Below are 26,318 nucleotides of genomic sequence, written 5' to 3'. Positions count from 1 at the left end.
GAGGTTTTTCTACACCAACTCCTTCCCGTGCCAGGGACAACGCTGTTGTTTAAGGAGTATTTCAAGGTAGCCAGCCAGCACTCCCAGATGCATGATTAGGGAGTAGAGGAGTTCCAGAATTTGGTGCAGGTGTGAAAGGGGCGGTACCAAGAGCGGGGCAGTGAATAGCGCCCTAGATGTGAGTTCTAGGCCTCACTGGGCCACTGCTTGACTTTGAGACCTAGGTGTTCTCTTAGTATTGGGGCCTGTCTTTCTGATCATTGTTCACAAGGCTTACTTTCCCCACTAGGCTGGCAGCAAGGCTCCTCATCCTTGAGAAGGGCCTGCCAGCTTGGCTGGCGGGAGGATTCTGAATGCAGTGATTAATTAGCCACGTCAGCCAAGGGTGCAGGAGGGAGGAATGGCCGCAAGTGTGCTAAGAAGTTGTCCTCTCCCATCTGAATGCTTAGTCAAGACTGGTTCTGCTTGCTTAGCAAAACATCATGTGACAGGGACACAAGCTGATGGCCAGCACACAGGACTGTGCTACAGTGTTGTCAACTGCCATAAAGCCCCAGCCAGGCTCAACACACAGGACCGGGTGCCCTCCTTCGCTGGGCCAGCTCTTGGAAGGCCCCCCACTCTCACCAGGACAGACGGACACCTGTCAGTCCTCAGGCCTGTATATATATATCAGAGTAATGATATAGCTATGTGCATATATCTGATATATGTTACAGTATATACAATAGTTAAACTATATGCCATTTTACAAGAAAGTCTTGGTCAAAACTGTACAGATACAGATACATTTTAATGGGGCGCCTGGGTGGCGCAGTTGGTTAAGCGACCAGCTTCAGCCAGGTCACGATCTCGCGGTCGGCGAGTTCGAGCCCCGCGTCAGGCTCTGGGCTGATGGCTCAGAGCCTGGAGCCTGTTTCCGATTCTGTGTCTCCCTCTCTCTCTGCCCCTCCCCCGTTCATGCTCTGTCTCTCTCTGTCCCAAAAATAAATAAACGTTGAAAAAAAAATTTTTTTTTAAAAAAAACCAAAAAGAGAAAAAAACAAAAACCAAGCACTCTTTTGAAACTCATACAAAACATAAAGTGACTTTTGTTTTACTTTTCATTTCTAGACATATGATTGCAATTCTAGGAAACTGTCCTATTTTTTTTTTCAGACAATGCCTAATAATCATTAGCTGAATTAGATATTAAATATTTGTTACACCAATTTCCTAACCTTTTTTGTTTCTGTTTACCTTATATTAAAAATAAGTTAAAGTCAGATTAAGGAGTCTACCAAAAACATGGGATGTTATTATTACAATACTGTTAACCTCCAAAAATATACAGGAATTGAAGGCAAGATGACAGCACAAAGAAAGGAATTGGTCTGCATTCACTTTTCAGAACAATTAGCCTGGAAAGTGTCTATCATTTAAAAATAATTCCAACCAAACTGTTTTCTCTGTTTAATATCCTAGTATTTATCAATAAGTAGCATTTTTAGTAATCAGAGTCTTCTGTTAATATGGTAGTATCTCCCTGAATATTTCTTGAAAGTAGGAGTGCTTTTACATTAAAAAAAATATATCATACAAGGTTGGGAAACAGGTTTAGTAGTTTCCTTATGTAAATTTACCCACAGGTAGACCTCCAAAAGTCTTTTAAGGTCTTAATTTGAAGTATAATATAATATATGCAGTATTCTCCCACATTCCAGCTTCTCATGGAATACTTTATTCCATGGAGCATCAGAGGAAATTAGTGTTTTATGGAACACACCAGTATAGGATCCTTCATTCATTAATATGTATGTTTGCTTTCATTGGGCAAAGAGATAGCTTCAACAGTTCTTGATGTATAACTAATGGCATGTAAATGCCACAGAAAATATGTTCTAACTTTTGTTTGGAATATTCAAGATTGTTTATGCTTTTCCAGTTTATCAACTGTAGAAGGTAGGGAGGAAATAAAATTCTCTATAATTAAAATTAAATTTCACTAAGGTAGTATTTTGAACCCCAAATAGTATATGTGCATTAAAGGGAAAGCTCATTGTGGAATTGCTTACTTAACAAAACACAAATATATTTAGTAAAAGATTGGCCACAAAAATAGTGTAAGACCAAGTATAAGCATCCATTTAAGCATAGAAATTAAAAAGTGCATATTTTTATCTTTTATGCATTTATCCTTCGGTAAGAAAATATGCATTTGTATTCCTATTTTGTTGCCCTCACATGATTATAAGGTAAGAGTTCCAAGGTCAGTGATAACTCTGCTGCAGTGTATATTAAATCAATGTGTGTATTTTTTCTGAATGTTACAAATCAACTACTGATAGTTCAAAAGCTCTCCTTTTCTTTGATGTCTACAAAGATGATAACCAACTGTATGTATGTGGATGATGTGTCTTTCCTGATAGACCGTCTTTTGATTTTGCTTCTGTTGATAATTGGTACTTTTGCAATAAGAGCATTCTCAACTACCTGAATCAAGACTTTCATAGCAATATCACTTACTGGTTCTTGACAGCTAATGAAGTGGCAAAGCAGGGCTGATAAACTCCAGAGCCTATCAAGAGAGTTGAGTGTAACATTTTTTAGATTCTGATTTCCTAAATGAGGTGGAAGTCATTAAGTTCATCAAACAAACTCAGCTATGAACTTTTAAACTACTTTCTTGAGTTTTTAAAGTAGAATTTCTTCCCTTTGAGTACTTAGAAATGATAAAACAACAGTTATAATTGAGAAAACTAGAAATTTTTTCCTTGATTCTATAATTCTGGTTTTTACCACTTTTTGAGTCTTACCAGGAGTGGCATTTAGCCTAACAAGAAACAAATGCCTGTTTTAGATAATTGCCTTACAAGGAAATAAAAAATTAAAAGAAATATTTAAAATCTTGGAAATGTTATGAAAAATGTTTTGCCACTTTGGAACACAGCAAAAAACAAGACCTTAGCTTCTAAAGCAAGTTTTCTGAGGTGGGAGTACATAGGTTCCTATTTTTATAACAATTTATTGATTTGAAGAGAAATTAAAAAAATAAATACCTGTATTTGAAGAAATATTCTAATTTTAAAGATAGAAAATAATTCTCAATTATTTAATCCAAAACTTAGTAATAGTAATATTATAAAGAAATGATTGGCAGAGATAATCTTTTAACTATTTACATGCAAAAGAAACAAGTAACAGGAAAAGGTAAGAATTCAGAAATTGGGGACCTTAGATAATGTTATATGACTCTTTCATGCTCATAGAACTGCTGTGAGGGTTTCATTAGAACTTAATAGCACTAATAACACTTTCTCTCCCTCTGTCTTGAGGCAAATTTTCCCATTATTCTCTGTATTCAAACTAATGGAGGAGTCTCATTTTGAATGTGTGTTAAGGCAGGGATTAAAAGGAGATCATATGTCACTTTAAACAACGTTTGTTATTTATCATTCATTTTAAAATTTTTATTAGTGTTTTGGTTTGGTTTTTGTTGTTTTATGAAAGGGAAATGGTAATGTTTTTGATGAAGTGTAGAAGCAAGTTTAATAAGAAATTGACTTATGCTGCTTTTTTTTGCCCATTCTAAAAGAGATAAATCGGGTTCTGAATTAGACTTTTGTTCTTGGGGGGATAAATGTCTGTGTGCCCTGCATTGGTCCCGGGAATGTTGAATGTTGTCCTCCTGTTCAGCCCAGAGATATGCTTGATTTTAATGAGCCCTGGGAAAGCAAGGATTTTCAATAAACATGCTGCATTCTTAGTTTCATTCTAGGGAATCACTGAATTGTCCTCAGGGCTCTTAAATCAATCCTGGCTCACATTATCTTTAATTGTAATCTCCAAATATTCCAAAATATGTCCCAGTCTTAGAATACACTTACAGCAGAATGTGTATAGACAATAAAATTGAACAATTTTAACTTGTCTCATTTTCTATATAAGATAAAAATTTTTTTTTAATTTTTTTTCAACGTTTATTTATTTTTGGGACAGAGAGAGACAGAGCATGAACGGGGAAGGGCAGAGAGAGAGGGAGACACAGAATTGGAAACAGGCTCCAGGCTCTGAGCCATCAGCCCAGAGCCCGACGTGGGGCTCGAACTCACGGACCGCGAGATCGTGACCTGGCTGAAGTCGGACGCTTAACTGACTGCGCCACCCAGGCGCCCCAAGATAAAATTTTTAAATTATTATTTATTTCTGTACAAAGTAAATTTTAGAACTAATACCGTGAGATAATTTTTGTAAAAAAAAGAAAATATTTGGGCAGTGTAGAATATAGGAAAACTTAATTTGTCCAAATTATCTATGTAATAATCAATCCCCCCTTTTATTTATGTATATAGAAAAATTATAGAATGTCAGTGAAATCTTATGAACCTACTTCATTAAAGCATCTGACTTCTTTTGATTAATAATTTCTGAAATGTGCCCACTCCAAAATTGAACACATTATTAGGGGAAACATAATGTGTCATCATTATAGGATTATTATTGTCACTAAGATCAGAATAGACTCAGAACATACTGTGTGGTTTCATCTAGAGATCTTTTGAGTTCATTGATTTTCAACAAACACCCTCCTCTTCCATCTCTCTTCCACCCCTCTGCAGGAAATCTGATTCAAACAGAATCCTTTTATGGGCAAGCCAGAAGCCTTCATAATCAAAATGTATCTATTCTAGCTAAAGCAGTGGGACATGCCTAGCTATGCCATATGAATGCTCTCCCTATTCCCCATATCCCCCTCAAAAGACAATAAAATAAGCTCTCAGGTGAACCAACTTCTACTTTAACTGACAAACTCGAATTGCGTTTGTTTGTGACACCCAGACACCATGCAATTTAGAGAATGAAAAGACTAGAGGAATAAGGGGAGCAGGATAAGATATGGGTAATCTAACCCACATACCCTGTTGTACACTCATAAACACGTTCATTTTATCCACCTAATCAGAAATTCATCTACTCATTCATTTGATAAACATGTAGTAAATATCTTTTGTCCACAGAATCTAAGTTTTAGGTAATTCCTATCCCCATCCACACAGACATGCTCCTCTGATTTGGTTACTGGATTGATCCTTGAGAGTGTCCATATGATCTCCTGGACTTTCTTGTGACCTTCTCTCTCTTCCAACTCTAAGAAATAGATTCTTACCTCAGTCAAAAAGGGACACTCATGAACACTAAAGTAAATATGTTCTCTGGAACACTAAAGTAAATATGTTCACTTCAATGTATCAGTTCTTGTCAGTGAATAAGGAAGGTTTCTTTCCTCCCATAAGCATATCATGGAGTGGAAATGATGGAAAAATACGGATGAAATACTCATTTTCTTTCTTAAGTAAAAGCTCATTTTCTCAACATTAGAAAAATTCAGAGAAATTCTTAAGCAGTTTTTAAAAAATTCTTACAGTGGGTATATATAAAAGATAACATGTAATAAGTGGTTTATAGCTATTTAATTCTCCATATGTGAATATTGTCCACAGTTTTGTTACTGGAAAATTAAAGTATATAGTGTATAAATATTAGAAAACATTTGCTTTCTTATAGCCATTTGGAATATGACAGCTATTTCAAGAACACACTGAAATATATGCTATGGTATGTGTAAATGATTGACCAGAACTGCCTGACAAATCAGACTTTCAGGTGTATTCTTTAGATAGGCTTCTTGTTTGTTTTCTTTAACTTTGCTATTGATAATACAATTCTTGCTCCTCGTAGGCATTTAATGAACATTTACTGGTAATAGAAACCTGCCTGTAGAGGAGCCTCATAAATAATTAAGACATAAAGACAGAATCAAAAACAGAGTTTCGATCTCTGGATTACTAGCCTATCACTCAATGCACTAAATTAAACCAGTGTGAATTATTATAAAAGAAAGATCTATACTTTAATTGGAGACTTTTACTGACTAATCATCTTGCACAGAAATAAGTGATCAATTGTAATACAGGGTGGTATTAATCACTTTTAGTCACATTAAAACATTTAGTTGCTTTATGTAATAATGATATTTAAATTCATTTTTTTCCAAGAAGAAGTAAAAATTAGTATCTTATATTAGGTTTTATTTTCCCTCTAAATTGTTAGCAGCTTTTATTTTTTGAGCAGATACTTGTACAAAAACTTATCAAAGATCAGGCAGAAAAAAATTAGGAGAAAATTAACATCTTGAGTTTTCTAGAGACTTATTTAGAAAGAACATTAAACTAAGAGCCAGGAGAATTTAATATAAACCTGGCCTCTGCAACTATTCATTGTAAAGTCATTTATGCTTTTTTGTAAATGAAAGTAATCAGACTTTATAGTCTAAAGGTTTTTTTAGATCTCAAATTCAATAATTAATTAAGTAGATGGTTAGCCTTTCTTCTACAGATAATTAGACTCATATAGCACTGTGATCACTTTATATATAATAACCCTCTGTATGTATGTGGTTAGAACAGTACCTTGCATTCAAGTGTTACTTGTGATGATGGTGGTGGTGGTGGTGGTGGTAGTAATGCCACCTTTGTACTTTAGGTGTAATTTCACTTTTTATGGACATTTTCCTATAATAGCCATATGGATTCCTAGAGTTTGTTTCTGTAATTAAGCTTTTGAGGAAACAACTTTTATGATTTGTTAACCTTTTGATTACTAATTCGATCCTACCTGGAGTATATGAAGGTATGTGCCAGATTTCAGCATTCCGTCTCGAAACATTTCATGCTTTTGCTATATTGGACATGATTTCTTAGTAATTTGTGGTTTGATATTTCTTTGGGGTTACTTCCTCTCTTCATTTAAGACCGATATTCTTCTCTGTTTTCTTATTCTTTTCTTTTTTTCCATGTGAGATTCAAAGGAAAGTGATAGAGTAAAAGTGCCCTTTTCTCAGCTTGTTTTGTAGAAAATTATTCTGGAGGTAGCACTAGTATGGTTTGTTAGTGTAAACCTACGGAGGAAGTTCTGTTAGAATATAATTATAAGAATCAAAGGAAGAAATTATGAGGAAATGAATTATGACACTGACAATGAGGATGTAAGCAAAGGAAAATACACAAGAAATTATTGTAGCGTTTAACAAAGTGGAGTGATGGATTGGACCGATGGATGATGAAGAGGCTCTGGGTTACATGATTGAGTGATACCTGCATCTAGTTTTAAACATACAGAAAGGTGATGATGTCAGTAATGGAATGAAGAAAAGGGAGTGAGTTCTGTTCAAGTCCTGCAAACTCTGACATGTTTGTACAATATCTACATAGAAGTATTTGGTAAGCCCTTCTTTGGTCTTCAGAGGGAAATCTGTCTTGGAAGATAGACATTTAAGACATGTCAAAATCCTGCTAGTGACCGAGAAATACCTGTAGAAAAGATTACCCATGGAGTTATTACTGTGTAAAAAAAGATGAAGTACAGAGAAAATAAGATAAAGATTTAAGAGACTCCCAACTAAGGTGAGTTATGTAATAGTAACAAATAACCGAACTTCTTACATTTTTTTTCTCAATAATGTGTTCTTAGCATTCTCAAAGATTCTACCTTCTTAGAGATAGAATAGACCAAAAGAACCGGCCCCAGGTGTCAGATGGGAGTGGATATCTTGACTTTCTACCACATAGTCTCTGTGACCTAGGATATTTCCAATATCTGTCTGAGAAAAAAATGAGACTGAGAACTGTCACCTCATAATCTTGTTATGAAACTTTTAATGAATATACCTATAAGTCATTTAGCAGTTTTTGGCAATAGTAGGCAATTAAAACTGTACCTTATATTTTACCTTATTTCTGTCTCCTGATCATTATCATGTCCTGTGCATGGAATGCTCTGCCACACCTCATCCTGCTGGTCAAAGTCATACATTACACATTTTTTTAAGGCCAGGATTAATCGCCAAGCTCTTTCTCCAATGAGTATCCACTTTTCCATGAGGCATTAATTTCTCCCTCCTGTTAACTTTCTTAGCTCTTATTATTCTTCATGCTGTTCATTTAGTTTTTGCTTCTTTGAGGGCATTTGTCTTTCCATCAAGATTTTATTACTCTTTATATTCCACATACTTCTTAGCCAATGCCTGTGTATTATACACAGTAAAGACTGGGTATGTGCTTGTTGAATTAGATTAGTCTGTAGGAAGTAACTCTCCATACATATGTTTCACATTGTAAAAAGTGAAAAACAGATTAATATCACAGATAGGCCTGCTCTTGAGTTTTACAAGCATATTTGAGGAAAAATACATTGTCTCTCACTGACAATATAGTTCATTGTGTGGCATCTAGAAGCTTAGAAACTGGGTTTGCGCTGGTAACGGACCTTTGCTTGTCTAAAACTCAAATGTGGGCACCTTGTACTTTGATTAGGGAGTCTCTCCAAGTCAACTACAAATAAGAAGCACCTGAGAAGAGAAGGGAGCGTCCTGCCATAAATTCAATGTGTTAGGAGACGTGAGAGATCAGACCCTTGGCAAATATAAATAAATAAGTTGGAAGAACTTGGAGAAATGTTCTAGGCAGAGGTGGGGGGATTGTGTTTTACAGAGTGTTGTGGCGTCTGGCATAGACTGGAGAAATTAGTTAATGTAAAAGTTACCATCGGACCAGGATGTAAAAATTGGATGCACATTTCAAGTATTTACTAGTAATGAAATTAGAAGATAGATTTTTCTAAGTATATTTGAACAATACATACCAAAGTTTGTGAACTGAGAGCATATATTCAGCATCGCCAAATAAATAAAAGCATGTAGATACCCACTAACATTAGCTGTATCTATGTAATGACAAAATACACTGGCTAGAAATGCTGTGAGTAGAGTTCACCATTCACACAATTTATCTTAGAGAAGCAGTTGCCAAACATGTCTGTGGAAAGGTACTTCCCTTCTGTGTAATAGTCTTTAAAAATAAGTCCTTGGTGAAATAAAGTAGTAAAAATAAGGTGAATTTTTCTACAATATAAATTTATCCGTATCCAAGGATTATCCTTTTTGTGTGCTGCTTCTTGCTCTTTTTACTAAATAAAATGCCTCTTTTTTGTATGAAATGATATGACTGTCAATAGTACTTGTTTCTGTTATTTTTATAATGCAACAAAAAGTTGCCAACTTTTATTTTAGCTCCTATTTTGCTTTAGAAATAATTTAGTTTTTGAAATTTAAAAAATCATCTAGGAAGCACTGAAATACAGCATCTAAAACTTTGGACCTCAGTGAACCTTCCAGTATTTACAAATATCTGGATATAGTCATCATTTAGTCAAAATATTTGGCTTCCTATAGATCCAGCCTTTGACTACTTTAAATGGGATCTTTGTTCTGTGAAAGGACAAAGTTCAAGTCATAGAAAAGGGACATGAGGCTAAAGCCATGAATGAATACAGGCAATTAATTTGAATCCAGTAACTGATGGCATCCTATTACCTTTCATGCTATAAAACTTAGAGGAAGGGGTAAGGAAAGAAGAGAGAAAAAGATGAAGGAAGAGCAAGAGAATGAGAAACAATAATGAAAGTCAGAAATATAAAGAACAGAGTGGCTATTGTTTGATTTTGAAGGTCAGACGGTTCTTCATCCTATTATAAAAATGTCTAGTTCTGGGCGGTCTTACATTCTAGAAATTTGTATTCATTTCATTGCCTTTTGAGAATCTGACCTGGTTATTGCAATACAGTAATCTGTAGAAATCTGTTTTTGTCCTAACGATAATCAGAACACCACAGGAACTATCCAGCTTTATTATGTAGAGGTCAGTAGTCATGTATGATTTTGATATAAATTTTCCCATCATTTTTTTTTCGTTTCATACATTAAAATAAACATGAGAAGAACATCAGCTCGTAAAATAATTTTTCAGTATCTTAATCTACTGATAATAATTACTAACAATGTCTTTTTTTCTTTATTCAAATAAAGCTACATAGATTATGATGAATTCAGGAAAAAAGGCAGATCTCAAAATTTATAAATAAATAAGTAGAATGAAAATTAGAATTGACATGAGGGCTGCCTGTGTGTGGCTCAGTAAGTTGACTGACTGACTCTTGGCTTCAGGTCATGATCTCACAGTTTGTGAGATGGAGCCCTGTGTTGGGCTCTGCACTGACAGCCCCAAGCCTGCCTAGGATTACCTGCCTCCCTCTCTCTGCCCCTCCCCAGTCACTTGTGTGCTCTCTCTCAAAAATAAATAAACTTTCAAAGAAATAAAGATGTGTTAGAAAAGATCATGGTTCTTCTCCCATAATTAGTTGGTGGGATCCTCTAATTAAAATACATCAAATACAGTTTCATTTCTTCTTTTGCTCATGTTATTACATTAAAAATAGATATATGGACTTTATATATATGTGTCCTGAATTTCATAAGACTGTTTTTTGGAATTATATCACAAGAGAATATAATCTATGTAATTGAACACTCTGCTGCTTGAAATCGTATGAAATGATTCCCATCCAGAACATCTATATACACTTAATGCTTACCATCTCCATTATCTTATAATGGTGATAATAGTTAGCACTATTGAGCAAAAACTATTTACTCTTTGATTGGTGTAACTTCCATTTTGTCATTAAACAAATTGTAGACGCTAAATCATTTTTGGAAGCTGAAATAAATAGAATGCTTATTTAACCACCTTTCGTATTTCAGAATAAAAAGTTCATTAAAGAGTGCTTGTTTGAAATGGCACTTTTGGTTACAATTGTACATTGACTTCTCTTTATGGTTGCCACAACGTGTAGAGGTTGAAGCAATGTCTCAACCTGGAAAAAGCTGAATTACACCAGAAAGAATTAGTGTCTTTACATGCTTTGGTCTACCAGATTCATTATAGTCAAATTGATTCTGTAGAAATTTAGATTGTTCTCTAATGTTTGTTGCTATTTTCCTGGAGTGAACATAGGCAAGATGTGAAAAGGTAGTGGAATATTAAACATTTCACATTTCTGAATACTTATTTTAGTTCCAATTCTAATTTATGTCACACTAAGAATTATAAAATAGAAGCTGAAAAGAAAGTCCTAAAATTCTGAAGGAGTAGAGTCAAAGTTGAAGTTATTTAATATCAGGTATAGCTGAATGTATCTACATATAGGAAAAAAATAACAAATTTAAAAAAGGAAAACAGAATATTAAAGAATATGAGATCTATCTAGATTTAGAGAAAACGTCTCTGATTTTAACCTAGGCATTTTTTTCCCTGGAAAGTGTTGAGATAATCTAAGCAATCTAGAATTTGCTGTGACTCAGTGTCATGAGAGTCTCAAAAAGACTCTTTTCTTGGTTGTAATGAAATATAAAAAGTCCTCGATAGAGAGGAACATCTAAAGAAATTGGAGCAAAAAGGAATGATTAGGCAAAATCAAGTATATTTGAAAGTGATGGAAAACACAGCTGCTAACCCATACTCCAGGAAAATATTGTCTCTTTGTTTAATGAAATGATCTAGCACTAACATATTTTTAAAGTGTAGTTTGTTTCCGTAGTGATGTCATACATAAACCACTAAAGACTTTTCTCTAAGTTGTCTGTACTGGGTAACCAATGATTCTCCCTGAACGAATTTACAAAATTCAACCTGTAATGTATTTTTTAATTGGGTGAATATTTTCATTATTTGGAATATAATATAGATAGGCACTACATTTATTATTTAAAATTTAGGTTATAGAAATTGGCAAACCAAAAACATACTTCACTGTTTTTAAAAGGACCTTTATATTTCATACTAATGTAAATCGAAAGTATATTGGTTTTCTTTATCCCTTTACAAAATGATAATGCTAATGAGTTAGCATATTTGGTAAGATAGGTAGAAAAATATTTTTTTTCAGTCTGCTACATCTGGACCTTAATTTCCTACTTCTGGTCAAAAAGATTGAACATACTACTATTTCACCTCTACTTATACACATAGGTGATTGTGTTCTTTACTATGCAAATTATTGTTCTAAGTATTTAACATGAATTACCTAATTTCACCTTCACAATAGCTCTTAGAAGATATATTATTAACCCCATCTTCCAAAATCTGAGGTCCGGGTAGCATAAGGAATTCATCCTAGTTTGCACAGCTAGTAAGTACTATGATGATACTTGTGTTCTTACCTGTAACTGGATGACTCTGCGTTCTCTAGGTATAGTAGTTGTCTTCCCATAACTTTTTCCACTTGATGCTTAGACCTCCCTTATATAGTTCTGTGTGTTTCCAATTAAAATTCACCTTTGTGTCTCTTGAAGGACCCTCCTATTGGTTAATATTTATGTAATTGTCTTGGCTTAGACTTACCTGACTTTTCAGTTTGTCTAGCTCCCTGTAGTTTTGTTTCTCTTGTATTGGGGGGGGGGATTATTATAGATTTTATAATTGGAAGGAATACTGAAGGGCACGTTCTCTATTTGATAATTATTATCTCTTTGAACAACCATTAAGTCAGTCATTGAACATGTCCAGTAATGTACCCTTGCCTTTTACAGTAGCCGTCCTCACACAGCTCAGGATGCCGGAAATTTCAGTCTTATATTCATTCTCTGTAGCATTGAGTATTTGCAATAATTCGGAAAGTGGTGACAGGATGACATTTAAATTCAGATACCATGTAGTGAATTATGGTTTTTTTCTCTCTGGAAACTAATAGCTCTCATTTATTTTAGACGTCACTCATGTGAATGAAATTCTCAAATTGATTCCTTCCTTCCCTCCCTCCTTCCTTCCTCCCTTCCTGCCTTCCTTTTCTTTCCTTTCTTCCTTTATTTTTTTTTTAATGGGTGTGGAGGGTGGGAAAAGGCTAGCCCAGTATTATACTGTTTTTTCATGAATTAATTAGAAAATCACATTTTAATAATTTTAACAATTCTTATAATTTTGTGTGGTAGATGGATGGATAGATAAATCCATAGAAAAAATATACATTTGATTTAATATTTAATGACCTGGTAATGTGGAAAAGAAACCATGTGAGTTGTGGGTAGTGAGCTATTAATTATAGATTTCCTGACTTGAGGGGATGTTAATTCTGGTAGATAAGTCATTTACATGAATGATTGACAGTGTGATACAAGTTATAGGAGTGATTTACAAAGAAATTATAAGAATTTCTTGGGGCTTGCACTTGAACTAGCTCTTACGGATGGATGCTCTTTGTGGTGCCTGGGTGACTCAGTTGGTTAAGTGTCTGCTTTCGGCTCAAGTCATGATCTCACAGATTGTGGGTTCAAGCCCCATGTTGGCCTCTGCGCTGACGGCTCAGAGAGTGGTGTCTGCTTCGCTGTGTCTCCCTCTCTCTCTGCCCCTCCCCTGCTTGTGCTCTATCAAAAATAGATAAACATTAAAAAAAAAGAATGGATACCCTTGTCAAGGTGGTATATAGTTGTAGATGTCAAGAACAACGGCAGCAAAGGCTAAAAAGTGGACAACTGCAGATACCTTTGCCTGCAGGATAGAGGACATGAGGGAGGAGTACTGGGTTGGGGTGTAAACTCAGATGGTCTTTAATGCTAAATTAAGGAGTTTGAACTTTATCCCCCACTGAAATAATATTTTTGGTTATATGGAGAAGGTGGTAGGAGAAATAGATACAGCAAGGAAACTTACCGTAAAGCTAATGTATGGGGGACAGGACTGGGATAGAGGAAGGGTCTATATTGCTGCTTTCTCTCCTTGGAAAACACATTCTGCATTTTGTGGGTGTTGATGAAAGGGTTCAACTATGTGTGCCCTGGACAAATCTGAATCATCGATTCAGCACACAATTTTGGACAATCTTCAACGTTTCCATCCCCTGGGAGGGGGTTGTGGTGGTATATGTACATAATTTTGACTGAGGCTGATATGTAAAAAAAAACAAAAAAAAAACCCCTCTTTGTTGATTATCAACAGTTGCCTTTGTAATGCAAAGGTGGACTTACAATTAATGTTTTTATTTGAAAATATTTCTTCACTTAGGTATAGGTCTAAAAGTCAGGATTTGCCCCTTAGCAAAAGCAAATAGAAGAATGATAATAAACTGAAAAATTGAAGTCAGATAGTAAAATTCATATAACTTATGTTTCTATGAAAGCATAACTTGGCTTCTGTATATATGTCAGTCACAAAATACTACAAAAGATTTAGATGGTGGAGTTAATGATTTAATGGTCAAAAAGACATGTAAAAATTCCTTAGTAAAAAGAAGCCTCAAACAACCTAGGAGGTTCAACAGTGTTTCCCTCATACTGCCTCTGCTCTGTTGGCCTGCTTCGCTTTTCCTTTTAGATAATGATTTGGAACAAATGAAACCATTTAAAAAAACCTTTGTAAAATTAAATACATTTTATATACAATACTGAGCATTTCATTTTATCATTACATGCACAGAGATTTCATTGGATCAGTTGTGCAGAGGAGGTATTTCTGTTCCTTTCTTCTGAAGAAGTATATGGTATTGAGTATGAAATCAGCAAGCTAATGAATGTGACTTCCATTTCCATGAAATGTAAACAAACAAACAAAAATGGCTCCTGTATATTTCTTAGTACCATTAAGAACAACCACTGATTTGTAGCTACAGCAGGCCGTAGGTTGCCATGTACCAATAGTCCATGCTCATGTAGGACCTCACATTAACACCCAATGTCTTGCTTTGTTACCTTGCAGAAATGTTGGAATCCAACAATGTGATCACTTTCAATGGCTTGGCCAACAGCTCCAGTTATCATACCTTCCTTTTGGATGAGGAACGGAGTAGGCTGTATGTTGGAGCGAAGGATCACATATTTTCATTCAACCTGGTTAATATCAAGGATTTTCAAAAGGTATCTTTATTCTAATGTATACACTGTAGTTTCTTTAAAACATCTCAAGCTATTTAACAGTGAATTCTCTAGCTATTTGATAGTGTTACAACTGAAAAAAAAAACTGTTTAAATTAATAATTTTATTTTTTCAGATGCAAATAAAAATAATGCATTGATTTGATTATCACAAATCAATGGATGCAGTAAACCATAAAAATCATCAAGGACAAAACCCTAGTATGCTAAATGATCATTTTAAGAAATACTGACTTAAGCTTATCCTTCCATAGTTATATCATTTTTCCTGTGTAAAACTAAACATCTGAACCATTATATTTATAACATAATTGATGTCATTTACCGTGTGTGTGTATATGTATGTGTATGTATATATCGCTATATTGTCAGCAAATGCAGAGTTCATCAATCATTTTACACATGCCTAATCTGGTGTGTCACCTGTTTTTGTAAATAATGGTTATTGGAACACAGACACTCATACATTTACATATTGTCTATGTTTGCTTTCATTCAACAATGGCAGAATTGAATAGTTGTGATAGAGATCATCTGGCTCACAGAGCCTAAAATATTTACTATCTGGCCTTTCAAACAAAAAGTTTGCCAAACCCTCATCTAGAAGATCAGTTTTCAGTGTCAGATCTTTACAAATGTGGTCATTTAGACACTTGCAGTCTATCAGTTTTGTCCTTACTCTTTACCATGTTTTTGGCTTCTTTAATTAATAAGCTATACAGTTTGGAAAATAAACATGGATTGAAAAATCAGTGCAAATTATGCTACTGAGTCCATATGCTGCACTCAAAGTCAATTATTTTTTCATAGTCAGTATTTCCAGTCATAATTCTCTGAGGAACAAAAATCTTTTATGTAGCGGCTTTTGTAGGAGTACTAGTATAACATATTTTTTTAGAGTACATATACATCAGTTTTTATGTATGTTAATTTTGCTTCTTATAGGACTTTAGAGAGTGGTGTTTCCTAAACTTCTGATAAACTTTAACACATTGGACAATAAGTTCTGAAAAGTAATGAATTGTATTAAAAGCTTTTGTCCTGGTTGGAGAATATTGCTTTGAAGATCAAATGAAGATTAAATTCAAAGCTAATTCATATCTCTAATAGAGTATACCACTGGACCTAAGACTTTTACTTTCCTACTACCCAAACTCTGAAATTCTGACTGTACATAAAGATTTGATTCATTATGTATATCATACAAAACAGCAGCGATATACTTAGAGATTAATATACGGCATTTAAATGTCACCTTTGATATTTCTTTTTCTGATTTTTTCAATCTATTTGATTTCTAAGACTTCTCAGATGAATGCAGTATTCCTAAGGTTAACTGTTGTCTAAGAAAACTAGTTATCCGTTTGTTTTTCTGAAATAACAAAAATATTTACCTTGGAGTCTTTTCTAAAGGTCATAAAATAAGCAGCTTTGTTTTGTTTAGTGAAAATAAGTCATCCTTTTTATATAATGAGTGAAAAATCTAAGTTTAAGAAATATTTGGTATTTTAATAGTAGGAAATTATATAAGTTCAAGTTTTCAGTGTTCATAATAGTTTTATCATTTTGTAAAACTCATATATATAACATAAATATATATACATATATTTTTTATCCATAAACAATATATGAGTAACATCACACCTCAGAATATGTATTTAATGTATTTGGCATTTTTCTCTGAATAATGAAATAATAAAGATTCTTAGTTTATATACTCAGTTTGTTCTAAAATTGAAAAGGCTTAATTATTGTATGAGACAACCTGCTGTTTTATAGATGAGGAAAATCCCAGAGCCATTTGTATGCCCTTGATATAATCACAGTATCTTCTACCAACTAGACTTACAATAAATAGATACTGAAGTAATGAATTAATTCAAGTTAGATGACTTGCCCAGTTTCATAGTGTTGTTATAGCTCCTGCTCTTGCATTTAAAATCATTATTCTAATGGGAGACATATTTCTAAGTCTAAAACATTCATTCCAAACATATTATTTAATTATACCACACTGTCCATAGGAGTAAATCTAGTTTACTTAAGAATTCACATGCATTTGTCTATTAATGTTCTTTATAATCTCTGTATGATGTTATTTAGCATTTTCTGAAGCATCTACTCTTGTAAAAAACTTTATAAAGATCACTATAGGATATCATAAATAATTCTTGAGGGACTTACAACATAATATTAAAGATAAGATTATGAGCATAAAGGTATATATTAGGCCAATCCTTATTAGAGATAACACATCCTCAGATTTGGAAGAACCATGAAAAGATTCTAGACCTTCATAAAAGCATGCTGTTTCTTTAAGGCACAAATGCTTATTTATAAAATTATGAGTGAGAGGGGCTGTCATGAATAGAACTATAGACGCATGAAGAAAGGAAAGTGTAATACACATCATGAAACACTTTGAATATGAGCATAAGAAATTTAGGCATTGTTAATTGAGACTTTTTGAACAAAGAAGACAAAAATATCTACAGGTAAACAAATATAACCAAATAGTCAGGAATTTTTCTTTATGGAAGAGGATACTGTTGGAAATGACAATTAAATATGTTTATATTTTTTTTTAATTTTTTTTTCACGTTTATTTACTTTTGAGACAGAGAGAGACAGAGCATGAACGGGGGAGGGGCAGAGAGAGAGGGAGACACAGAATCGGAAGCAGGCTTCAGGCTCTGAGCCATCAGCCCAGAGCCCGACACGGGGCTCGAACTCATGGACTGAGAGATCGTGACCTGAGCTGAAGTCGGACGCTTAACTGACTGCGCCACCCAGGCGCCCCTGTTTATATTTTTTATATAAAGTAAATATATATATTTATTTCACTGACTTATAGTTATGCCCACAAGTTGCTTTCCAGAATAGCATATTATATACCAAAATTTATTTTATTCATGCCAGATTTTTAAGCTATACTTATTTATTTAACTCTGGGAACTCTAGAAAGTTGAGAGTACACACTCTAAGTATGAGAGAATTGAGCATAAATGTTATCAACATTATTTTTTATCAACATTTGACATAAGAGAAAAATGACAAAATGAGACCCATGCTATCTCACCACCAGCAGTCAAGAGCTAGGAAAGTATGAGAAAATGACTTGCCTTTTTCAGTTAAAAATCATGTTTTAATAATCTGTGAGTTTTGTGAAATGTAACTGGCAAGCTTAATGTGAAAGTTAGTAAATCTTAGCCCTATTCTCTATATTATTGTCGTGTTTTAAATGAAATTTATATTTTATCTACTGGTATAAACTTTAAATAAGAATAGATCGCTTGGGCTTTCCATAGCCACAGTGAAGACAGAGCTGTGGAATGTATGGAACAGACTACCCAGCACCCGCTCTAGTAATTCAGAAGTCAGGGTAATGTGAATTTTAAGGACGTGCATTTATTGTGCTTAGATTTTTTTTTTATTATGAGATTACTTTGTAAGATCCTTGTGGAACAAATCAAATGACAGTTCTAATTTACATATACAGATAAACATGAAAAGAAAAGCACATGAAAAAGAATACATAAATTAAAAGCTTTAGATGGTAAAAATGAATGTATAACCAAAAATTTTTAGGGCTTTTATAATTGTGACACAGAGCTGAAATGCATTTGTTATGCCATCATAGGTTATTTCGATATGTCCTAAATTCTTGCTTATGAATGTGTTATATTTTGTTTTTTGATTCCCTAGATTGAATATCATAGCCCTTGCACAAGTTTATGACCATTCATACTGAATTATCTAGGGGCTTGTTTATGACCGTTTATACTGAATTATCTTGAGGCTTGTTTATAACCATTTATACTGAATTATCTTGAGGCTTGTTTATAACCATTTATACTGAATTATCTTGAGGATCCCAAAAAAGATGATCAGTCATTTTGAGACTAACACAGACATGAATGAGTGACTGCACCATGTCTGGATTTTTTTTTTTTTACATATGACATTTTTTTTTCCTGAAATTAACTGTTACCAGATGAGAAAGATGAATTAAAGAAAAAAATTCAATTGTGTTGCCCCAATACAGATAGGACTCATTCGAATTGCCCTGAGGAACTGAACAATTTTATATTAAAATTTAGATGAGGATGTTTGTATTAATATTATAAAGAAAAATACATCCACCATGCCCTAAACCACCAATAATATCTTGGCCTGCTTACCACTGTCATTGTAATTATACAGTATAGAAACCTTTGGAATTTAGCATAAATGTTGTCAAAGAATGAAGGGGAGATATTAGGGATGAAAACAATTGTTTTTCAATTAGTTTAAGTTTTTCCCACAGTGGCAAAGTTTTTAGAGCTATTTGGAAATTCATTTCCTTCTTTATCTCCAGAAAGTATATAATGCTACTCTTACCTACTTACTGTGCTTCCCCCCACCAAAAAAAAAAAAAAAAAAAAAAATTCCTTTCTAAAATGAGGTTTTCTTAACCCTATCAATTGCTCATTCTAGAGTGTCATGGTGAAATTTGAATTAGGGAAAAGGACCCAGAGCACCTCATGTTTAAATTCAATATGACTATTTTATAATAAAGACAGATTCTTTTAGAAAAATGTTAGACACTTTTTTATGTTTATTTCTATCTCCCTTCACGAGATTTTCACATCTTCTCAAAATGATCTTCCTCTCCCAACCTGACAGTTCTCTTCTCTGCACGCTGCTTAAATCTACTGACTACATAAATTCTGTGTTGCTCAACTTTCATAAACAGCAAAGTCTAATGGGTAGGCAGAGATTGAAGGATTTACATTCATACCAATTAATAGATGCTACTGCAGAGTTTAAGCTGAAACCGTCCTACCACATAATGCTTTGTGGAACTTTCTTTAAGTTGCCCCACCTTAGTCTAACAGACTATAATGTTGGATCACTTAGAGAACTTAATTGGCGTAAAATTATGTTTTTTCTCTGCCCTTAGATTGTATGGCCAGTATCTTTTACCAGAAGGGATGAATGCAAATGGGCTGGAAAAGATATCCTGGTAAGTATCAATCAACTAAATTATCTTAGTAATTACATAATTTATTATTCTGTCATCATTTTTGTTTAGTGTTGTATTAAGTAAACACTATACTTGTGAACCTAATCACTTTTTAGAAACAAAAAAGTATTTAATTTTGGATAGTGGTATTTTTATATAAAGAAGTGGGTAAAGGTAAAACATGCCTAAAGATTTACATGTATACAAAAGATAATTAACAAAATGCAATTTTGTAGCATATATACTTATATTCAGCAAGTCAACTTCTTTGTACAAATTTGTTTTCATATGTTAATTCTTCTTGAATTCCTTTTGGGTGATATGAAATTTTTCTGCCTCAGAGTCATGATTAAATTATCCCTTCTTCCTTCTTTGCATTCTGTTCTTTTTCTGTTTTCCTTTCCTTTCACCTTCCTTCCTTCCTTCCTTCCATCCATCCATCCATCCATCCTTCCTCTGATTTCTTAAATATGGATTGAGTAATAACTAGGTAATAGGCATTGTCTTGACTAGGTAATAGGCATTGAACAAAAGAAGAATGGTAAGCAATCCAACAATGGTTTTACCTTTATCAAAAGGTACATTCATTTTTTTCTGAGGCAAACTTTGTTAGTAAAATTAAGTGGGTCACTGTTTTGAGGTATAGCCAAGTATTTGCACAGATCATAAAAGGCAGTTATAGTCATTTAAATCAATAAAGTAAAATGAATTTCAGGATTTAAAACATATATAATTTAGGGGTTCCTGGGTGGCTCTGTTGGTTAAGTGTGCTACTTCGGCTCAGGTCATGATCTCACTGTTTATGAGTTCGAGCCCCGCGTCAGGCTGTGTGCTGACAGCTCAGATTCTGTGTCTCCCTCTCTCTTTGCCCCTCCCCTGCTCACACTCTGTCTCTCTCTAAAAAATAAACCATTAAATTTTTTTGAATTAAAAAAAAAACAGATATAATGTATTTTATTTTGTGTCTTATTTTTGGATGTCTAAAAACACAAGAAAAATCCTATGTATTTTGTATACATATTGGCATTTAAAAGAAATTTATCTTAGGTGCTTAAAGACACACATTAACCTGCTTGTGTGTGTGTGTGTGTGTGTGTGTGTATGTGTGTGTGTGTGTGTGTGTGTATGTGTATATATATTTGTAGATGGATAGATATGTAGATATTTTCAGGAGACAACCTGATTGATTGGTAGCAGCTGCCCACAAGATGACGCATATGTTTAGAATGATGTAGAGGTGGAGTCTGAATTCGTGGGGAAAGAATATCTCAATCTGGTAACAGTGTTGGCTACTGGTGAAGGAAGATAGATAAAAGAGGACAAAGCACAGGCTTTGATTAATTACATATTAGCAAACATGGCAAATTTCATCCTTGAAAATTTCACTTTAAATATAGTGATGATAAGTTACATTGCACCTTCATAGTAAACATTTTTTTTGGCTATGTAAAAGTGGACCACAAAAACGTTCTGTCAAGGGACGCCTGGGTGGCTCAGTAGGTTAAATGCCTGACTTTGGCTCAGGTTATGATCTCATCATTTGTGAATTTGAGCCCCACGTCGGTCTCTTTGCTGACAGCTCAGAGCCTGGAATCTGCTTCACATTCTGTGTCTCCCTCTCTCTCTGCCCCTCCCCTGCTCATGCTCTGTCTCTCTTTCTCAAAAATAAATGAACATTAAAAAAAAAAGTGTGTTCTGTCAAATATTAAACTGTCCCAAGTTGATACTTATGTTAGGACTGTTGGAAAGGAGTAAAGAGGAAAAAACAATGGTATAGGAGTCCAGAGAAGTCAGGAATGTTATGTTGAAACCCCCAATGACTCATTGACTGTACTTATGCAAGTATTCTGATTTCTGGAGTGCTTTATTATTTTATCCATTAAATGAGACATTACATATTTTACAATTGGGAGAAACAAGTTTAAGAGTTTTTGTGAAAATTATTTAAAAGAAGAAAATACTTCGTAAGTCTAAGGCAAAAAACCCATAACTGAATACACAAAAAATTATTAATGTTAAAATGCCATGCTTAATGTTAACAGATTATTTTGAAAGATTTCAAAGTGATATTAACTAAGGATGGATAGAAGTAGAGATTTTACCAGTATGCACCTGTGACTTTTAAAAACAGACTCTTTCCATTTCTGTTGAAGTTTAACAAGTGAAGACATGAATACGTATAATTATTGAGAATCTTTCCTGTGTCAAGTACTATGATGATTTAAATGCTATTTTGTAAATGTAATTTTAATGACAACTTTATGAGGTGGATATCACTACTTCCATTTTCTTGATCAGAAAATACAGTGATTCAGAATATTCATTCAAAGCCTTTTCATCCATAATTTTAGAACATTTTGAGTACTATGCTAGAAGTTGAGATCAGAATGTCTGTGCTTCTGATGAAGTTTTTGGTGTCCTGTGGCATATATGGATTTGAATTTGCCTGTTAACACACAGAAACAGTAAAGGACTAATAAATACTTTACCTATTCTGGTCGCATCAAGGGTGTGGACGTAATAACAACCAGCTCACAGCATTCCTGTAAGACTCAATCACAAGTGAAATTATTGCATAGGGTATAATGCATTGTACAAAATTTATATTAACTATTATTAGTGTTTGTGGTACATGTAATAGAGTTGCTTAGGCAATTTCTTAGCAAAAACATCATTCATGAAATTAATTTGATCCTCTTTAAAGATCATGATCACTGTAGTGTTGCACTATTCTGAATTCAATTCAATTTTGAAATTGAAGATACTATGATACTTATCTGGCAAATTATCTGGATTTTATAATAAGCATTTATAATAAGCACTATAGGCAAGTACTGAGTGTATTTGATATAGTGATTGAATCAGCTTACTCATTTACTAAGATAGCACATAATCTTTAGTGTTTGTGGTTTCCAAAATTCACCTCACTGTATTTCCCTTATCTTTTATGGCTCTCCTCTCATCTGCCCTTCCCTCCTCTTCTTCCTTCCCTCCCCTCCCACTTTGGTATAAGTACTAAACACCAAGGGATTCTGGTGTTAACACAGATGCAGTTAGTTCAGCAGGTGCAATAAAGTCGTGATCTGCATAGTGCCAATAAGGGTAACCCTAATTATGACCTCAGAGGTTTCCTCTCTAAGAAAGGCAACTTTATTTTATTTTCCAGGCTTATTGAAAATGCTGTGGTTTTCATAGAACTAAATTGAAAGGAACTAAGACATATAGAGTTTGCTAAGTTGGATACAAGGTATTAATTGCACGTGATCATTTCATAGCACTTTGTAATAAACATTCTGAAGACTTATAAGTCATACTCCATAAATTATGGTAGAGATAGGTAATTATGTGTGCATCGAGATATTTAAATTTTTGAAGGTTTAGTGATATGGTAATATTACCCATACTAATCTTTTTTCAAAGTCAACTAATTAATGTAACATGATAAAGTGTTTGTGTTTTGGTTATTCCTTTATCTTCTGTTAAATTATAGCAGTTCAATTCCAGCATATTTTGTTTTCTCTTTCTTAGCACTTATTTGATAAAATAAAAATGTAACAGTTTTCATATATTTTGGTTAAAAATGTATTTTTCCTCTAGTTGTCAACAACAATATATTCAATAGAAAAATAGATTTCTTACTATTTTTCTGGTAACCCATCTTATTCCTTTAATAATGCTTTTTCATTGAGCTATTATTCAAAATATATTTTGTGCATTTCAAATGCATTTTATTAAAATTTCTTTTCAGATAACCTCATTTATGTAACTTAATTTACATATATATTTCATTTAAATAAAATATGTGCCATTTATTCATTATTTTTGAACTTTAATATATAAATGCATTTTTCCATTTCTTCCCTAATACATGATTTTAGAAAAATAGCAATTAGTAGGCTTCCTGGATTTTTAACATTTTTCCCTGATAAACATAAAAAAATAGCTTTGGTATTTTTACCAATAATTTCTTAATCACTTAGCAAGAAATACTAAGAGTAAAGAGTTTTTAAGAATTTACATCCAGTACCTGATTTTTGAAGTGACATGGATGGTTTGATAGAAATTCTGCACTGTATCTTGAGTAAATAATAGTCAGCTGTGACATATGGACAATAATTCCTTTCAAAGAATTCTTGTGATGCTGAAAGCCACAGGAATGAGGCTTAGTAGTTTTTGCAGCCATTGGGACTCCAAGATAGAATTGTAACCAAAATAGGAACTGACCTGAACATTTATAGAAAAGTAAACTAATGACCTGCTTGAATGCTCTCCATGGTTTCTAGGATCTGAGTTTACTGTTTCCCTCTGGTTTTAGTGTTTTCTTAAGAAGTCCTCTAGAAATAAAGCTCCTTTAAACAAACCTTCCTGGAGGAAGTGCTGTCTTCTCAGTAGTGGATTTAGATGTAAGAGTACGATAGGAAAAGTAAGGCAAAGACACTGACTGATGCATATTATATATCATGTTATGATATATAATATATATTTCAGATATATATATACCTTGAAAGTGGGTCATTCTTAATTCTGGTTAAGATGGTTAAGACAACACAGCCACCTGGGTAGTCAGGATATGCCACTAGATTGAACATTCATAGTTCCTGTACATCCATAGTTCCTGAACCTACATAGTTCACTGAGTGTAGCATCATACAGAAAATTGAACCCTTTCCCATCCTGCCAGGCAGCTGAAAAGATACACACCATCGTTTCTCATGGTTCAGTTTTGTATCAAACACATATGTTAAATCAGCAGCTGGAATTCAAGCCAGCTATCCACAAAGATGGACTTTGTGGTAAAGAAGGAATCTGCATCCTGAGAGACATTTATATTTCCTTTCTTTCTACATATATATGTAGATCAAGGGAGAAAGAGAATATGAATGGGTCTTAGACTGCTGGTAATGACATTTCTGACAACAACATTACTCTAAATTTATTTTTGTTTTCCTTTTGTGGAAGTGAATATACCGGCTATATTCCTAATATGCTTTCTTAGTGTAGCAGGCTCTATCTACACTTTTATGTTGTTGGGGCATTTCTATATTAGGGGAGTGAAATGCTCATGAACTTTTCCATTGTTGTAACTTGAGAGTTGTAATTTGAAAAAAAAAATACATAGAATATTATTGGACAGAGTCCCTGAATAAGAAGATAAATGCAATCCAGATATCTCTATTCTGACTGCTATTATTCACCTTTACTTTCATTTTTGATATTTTTCCTGGTGCTTAAAATCCACTTTGTTATTCACAATAACATTTCTATTGAGGGATTAACTTCCTTGACCCTGTTTTGCAAATGAAAACTGAATACATGCTAAGCTGGTAAAAGAATCTGTTTCGAATCAATAGCTCTCTGTATCTTCTTTGTTTATCCTACTAAACCATCTCTCTTTGCACTAAGTTTCAATAAAACCAAATGGCAACCGTATGACTGTTAGAAATATTTTGAACATCATTGGAAATCAAAATTTCAACCATCTGAGATGAACAAAAAAAAGCAGATTCTCATAACATCGCTATTGTTGGAAACATTTCAAAGCGTATTGTCATGCACCTGAATTTTGGGACATTTTTGCAATTCTTGAGGGATTTATTTTTATATTTTTGTCCTTAGTTGTTATTCATTTTTAATGCTATGATGTATTATAACATGTCTATCAAATTTATCATGGCTCAAATTACAGGGCTTTAGCAACACTATTTTTTGCCAAGTGAATGCAATGGAGAATTTGAAGCCACACATGAATCTTAAGTTTCAGTACAGTCCAAAATGCACATTAGTCATTGAAATTCATTTGCTTTTCCAGAGTGAATTTCATTTTTTAAGGATACATATGACCTTTTTTTAAAGGTCAAAGTTGGCATCAACTTTAATTTTTAAAAAATTTTCTTCTAAGGAATTCAAGGCATTTTATTTTTTTTTAAATGGATGGTTGAATTACCTCCTAATTCTACAGAAATCATAAGGCTTCATTAAATCTCAAAACCTTGATGTATAATCATTGGGAGATATTTTTTCATGGGTCTTTCATATAATTCTGCATATCTGATGAATAGAGGCCCTAACTGCCATTTTACAGAATTTAAAGGATATTTGAAGGATATTTGTATAGGGAAGAGACTTGGAACATAGTGTCTCCCTCTTAAACAAAAGGCTGGTTTGCAAGCCTTGGGCAGTTGGAGGTAGTGTCTCCCTCAGGGCACAGGGCAGGTATGCTTACCATCCAGTACAATAAACTAACATCTCCCTCAATATATAATGGCAAGCATGCTTGTGACTATAATAAAATATTCAGGTTCCCTTAACCCAAGGCTTCTCTGCTGTAATGCAACTCACTGCACGTACAGGTTGTCACCAGATCCTCTTCATACTGTGCACTAGGAATTGGAGCTTGGGGAACCAGCATGAGAATGCTGGTACAATGACTAATATTTTTGTGGGTAATCATGTCCTTTGTCTCTGATTCAAGAGCCACGTATATTCTGCCAGTATGAATGAAACTGTATTTGAATA

General features: G+C 33.8%; 1 protein-coding gene across 1 annotated transcript in view; it reads left to right on the top strand.

Moving 5' to 3' along the window:
* SEMA3A (semaphorin 3A) overlaps positions 1 to 26,318 on the top strand; it is a 471,231-nt gene that overhangs the window by 301,823 nt on the left and 143,090 nt on the right. Inside the window, exons 4-5 of the mRNA XM_043588730.1 lie at positions 14,622 to 14,779; positions 19,740 to 19,802. Of these exons, the coding sequence (XP_043444665.1) occupies positions 14,622 to 14,779; positions 19,740 to 19,802 (221 nt within the window). The remainder of the gene's footprint in view (positions 1 to 14,621; positions 14,780 to 19,739; positions 19,803 to 26,318) is intronic.

This window comes from Prionailurus bengalensis, chromosome A2 (genome assembly GCF_016509475.1).
Source record: "Prionailurus bengalensis isolate Pbe53 chromosome A2, Fcat_Pben_1.1_paternal_pri, whole genome shotgun sequence".
Classification (NCBI taxonomy): Eukaryota; Metazoa; Chordata; class Mammalia; order Carnivora; family Felidae; genus Prionailurus; species Prionailurus bengalensis.
Note: the sequence above shows the minus strand (reverse complement) of the source record. Positions and strands in the feature narration are given on the sequence as shown.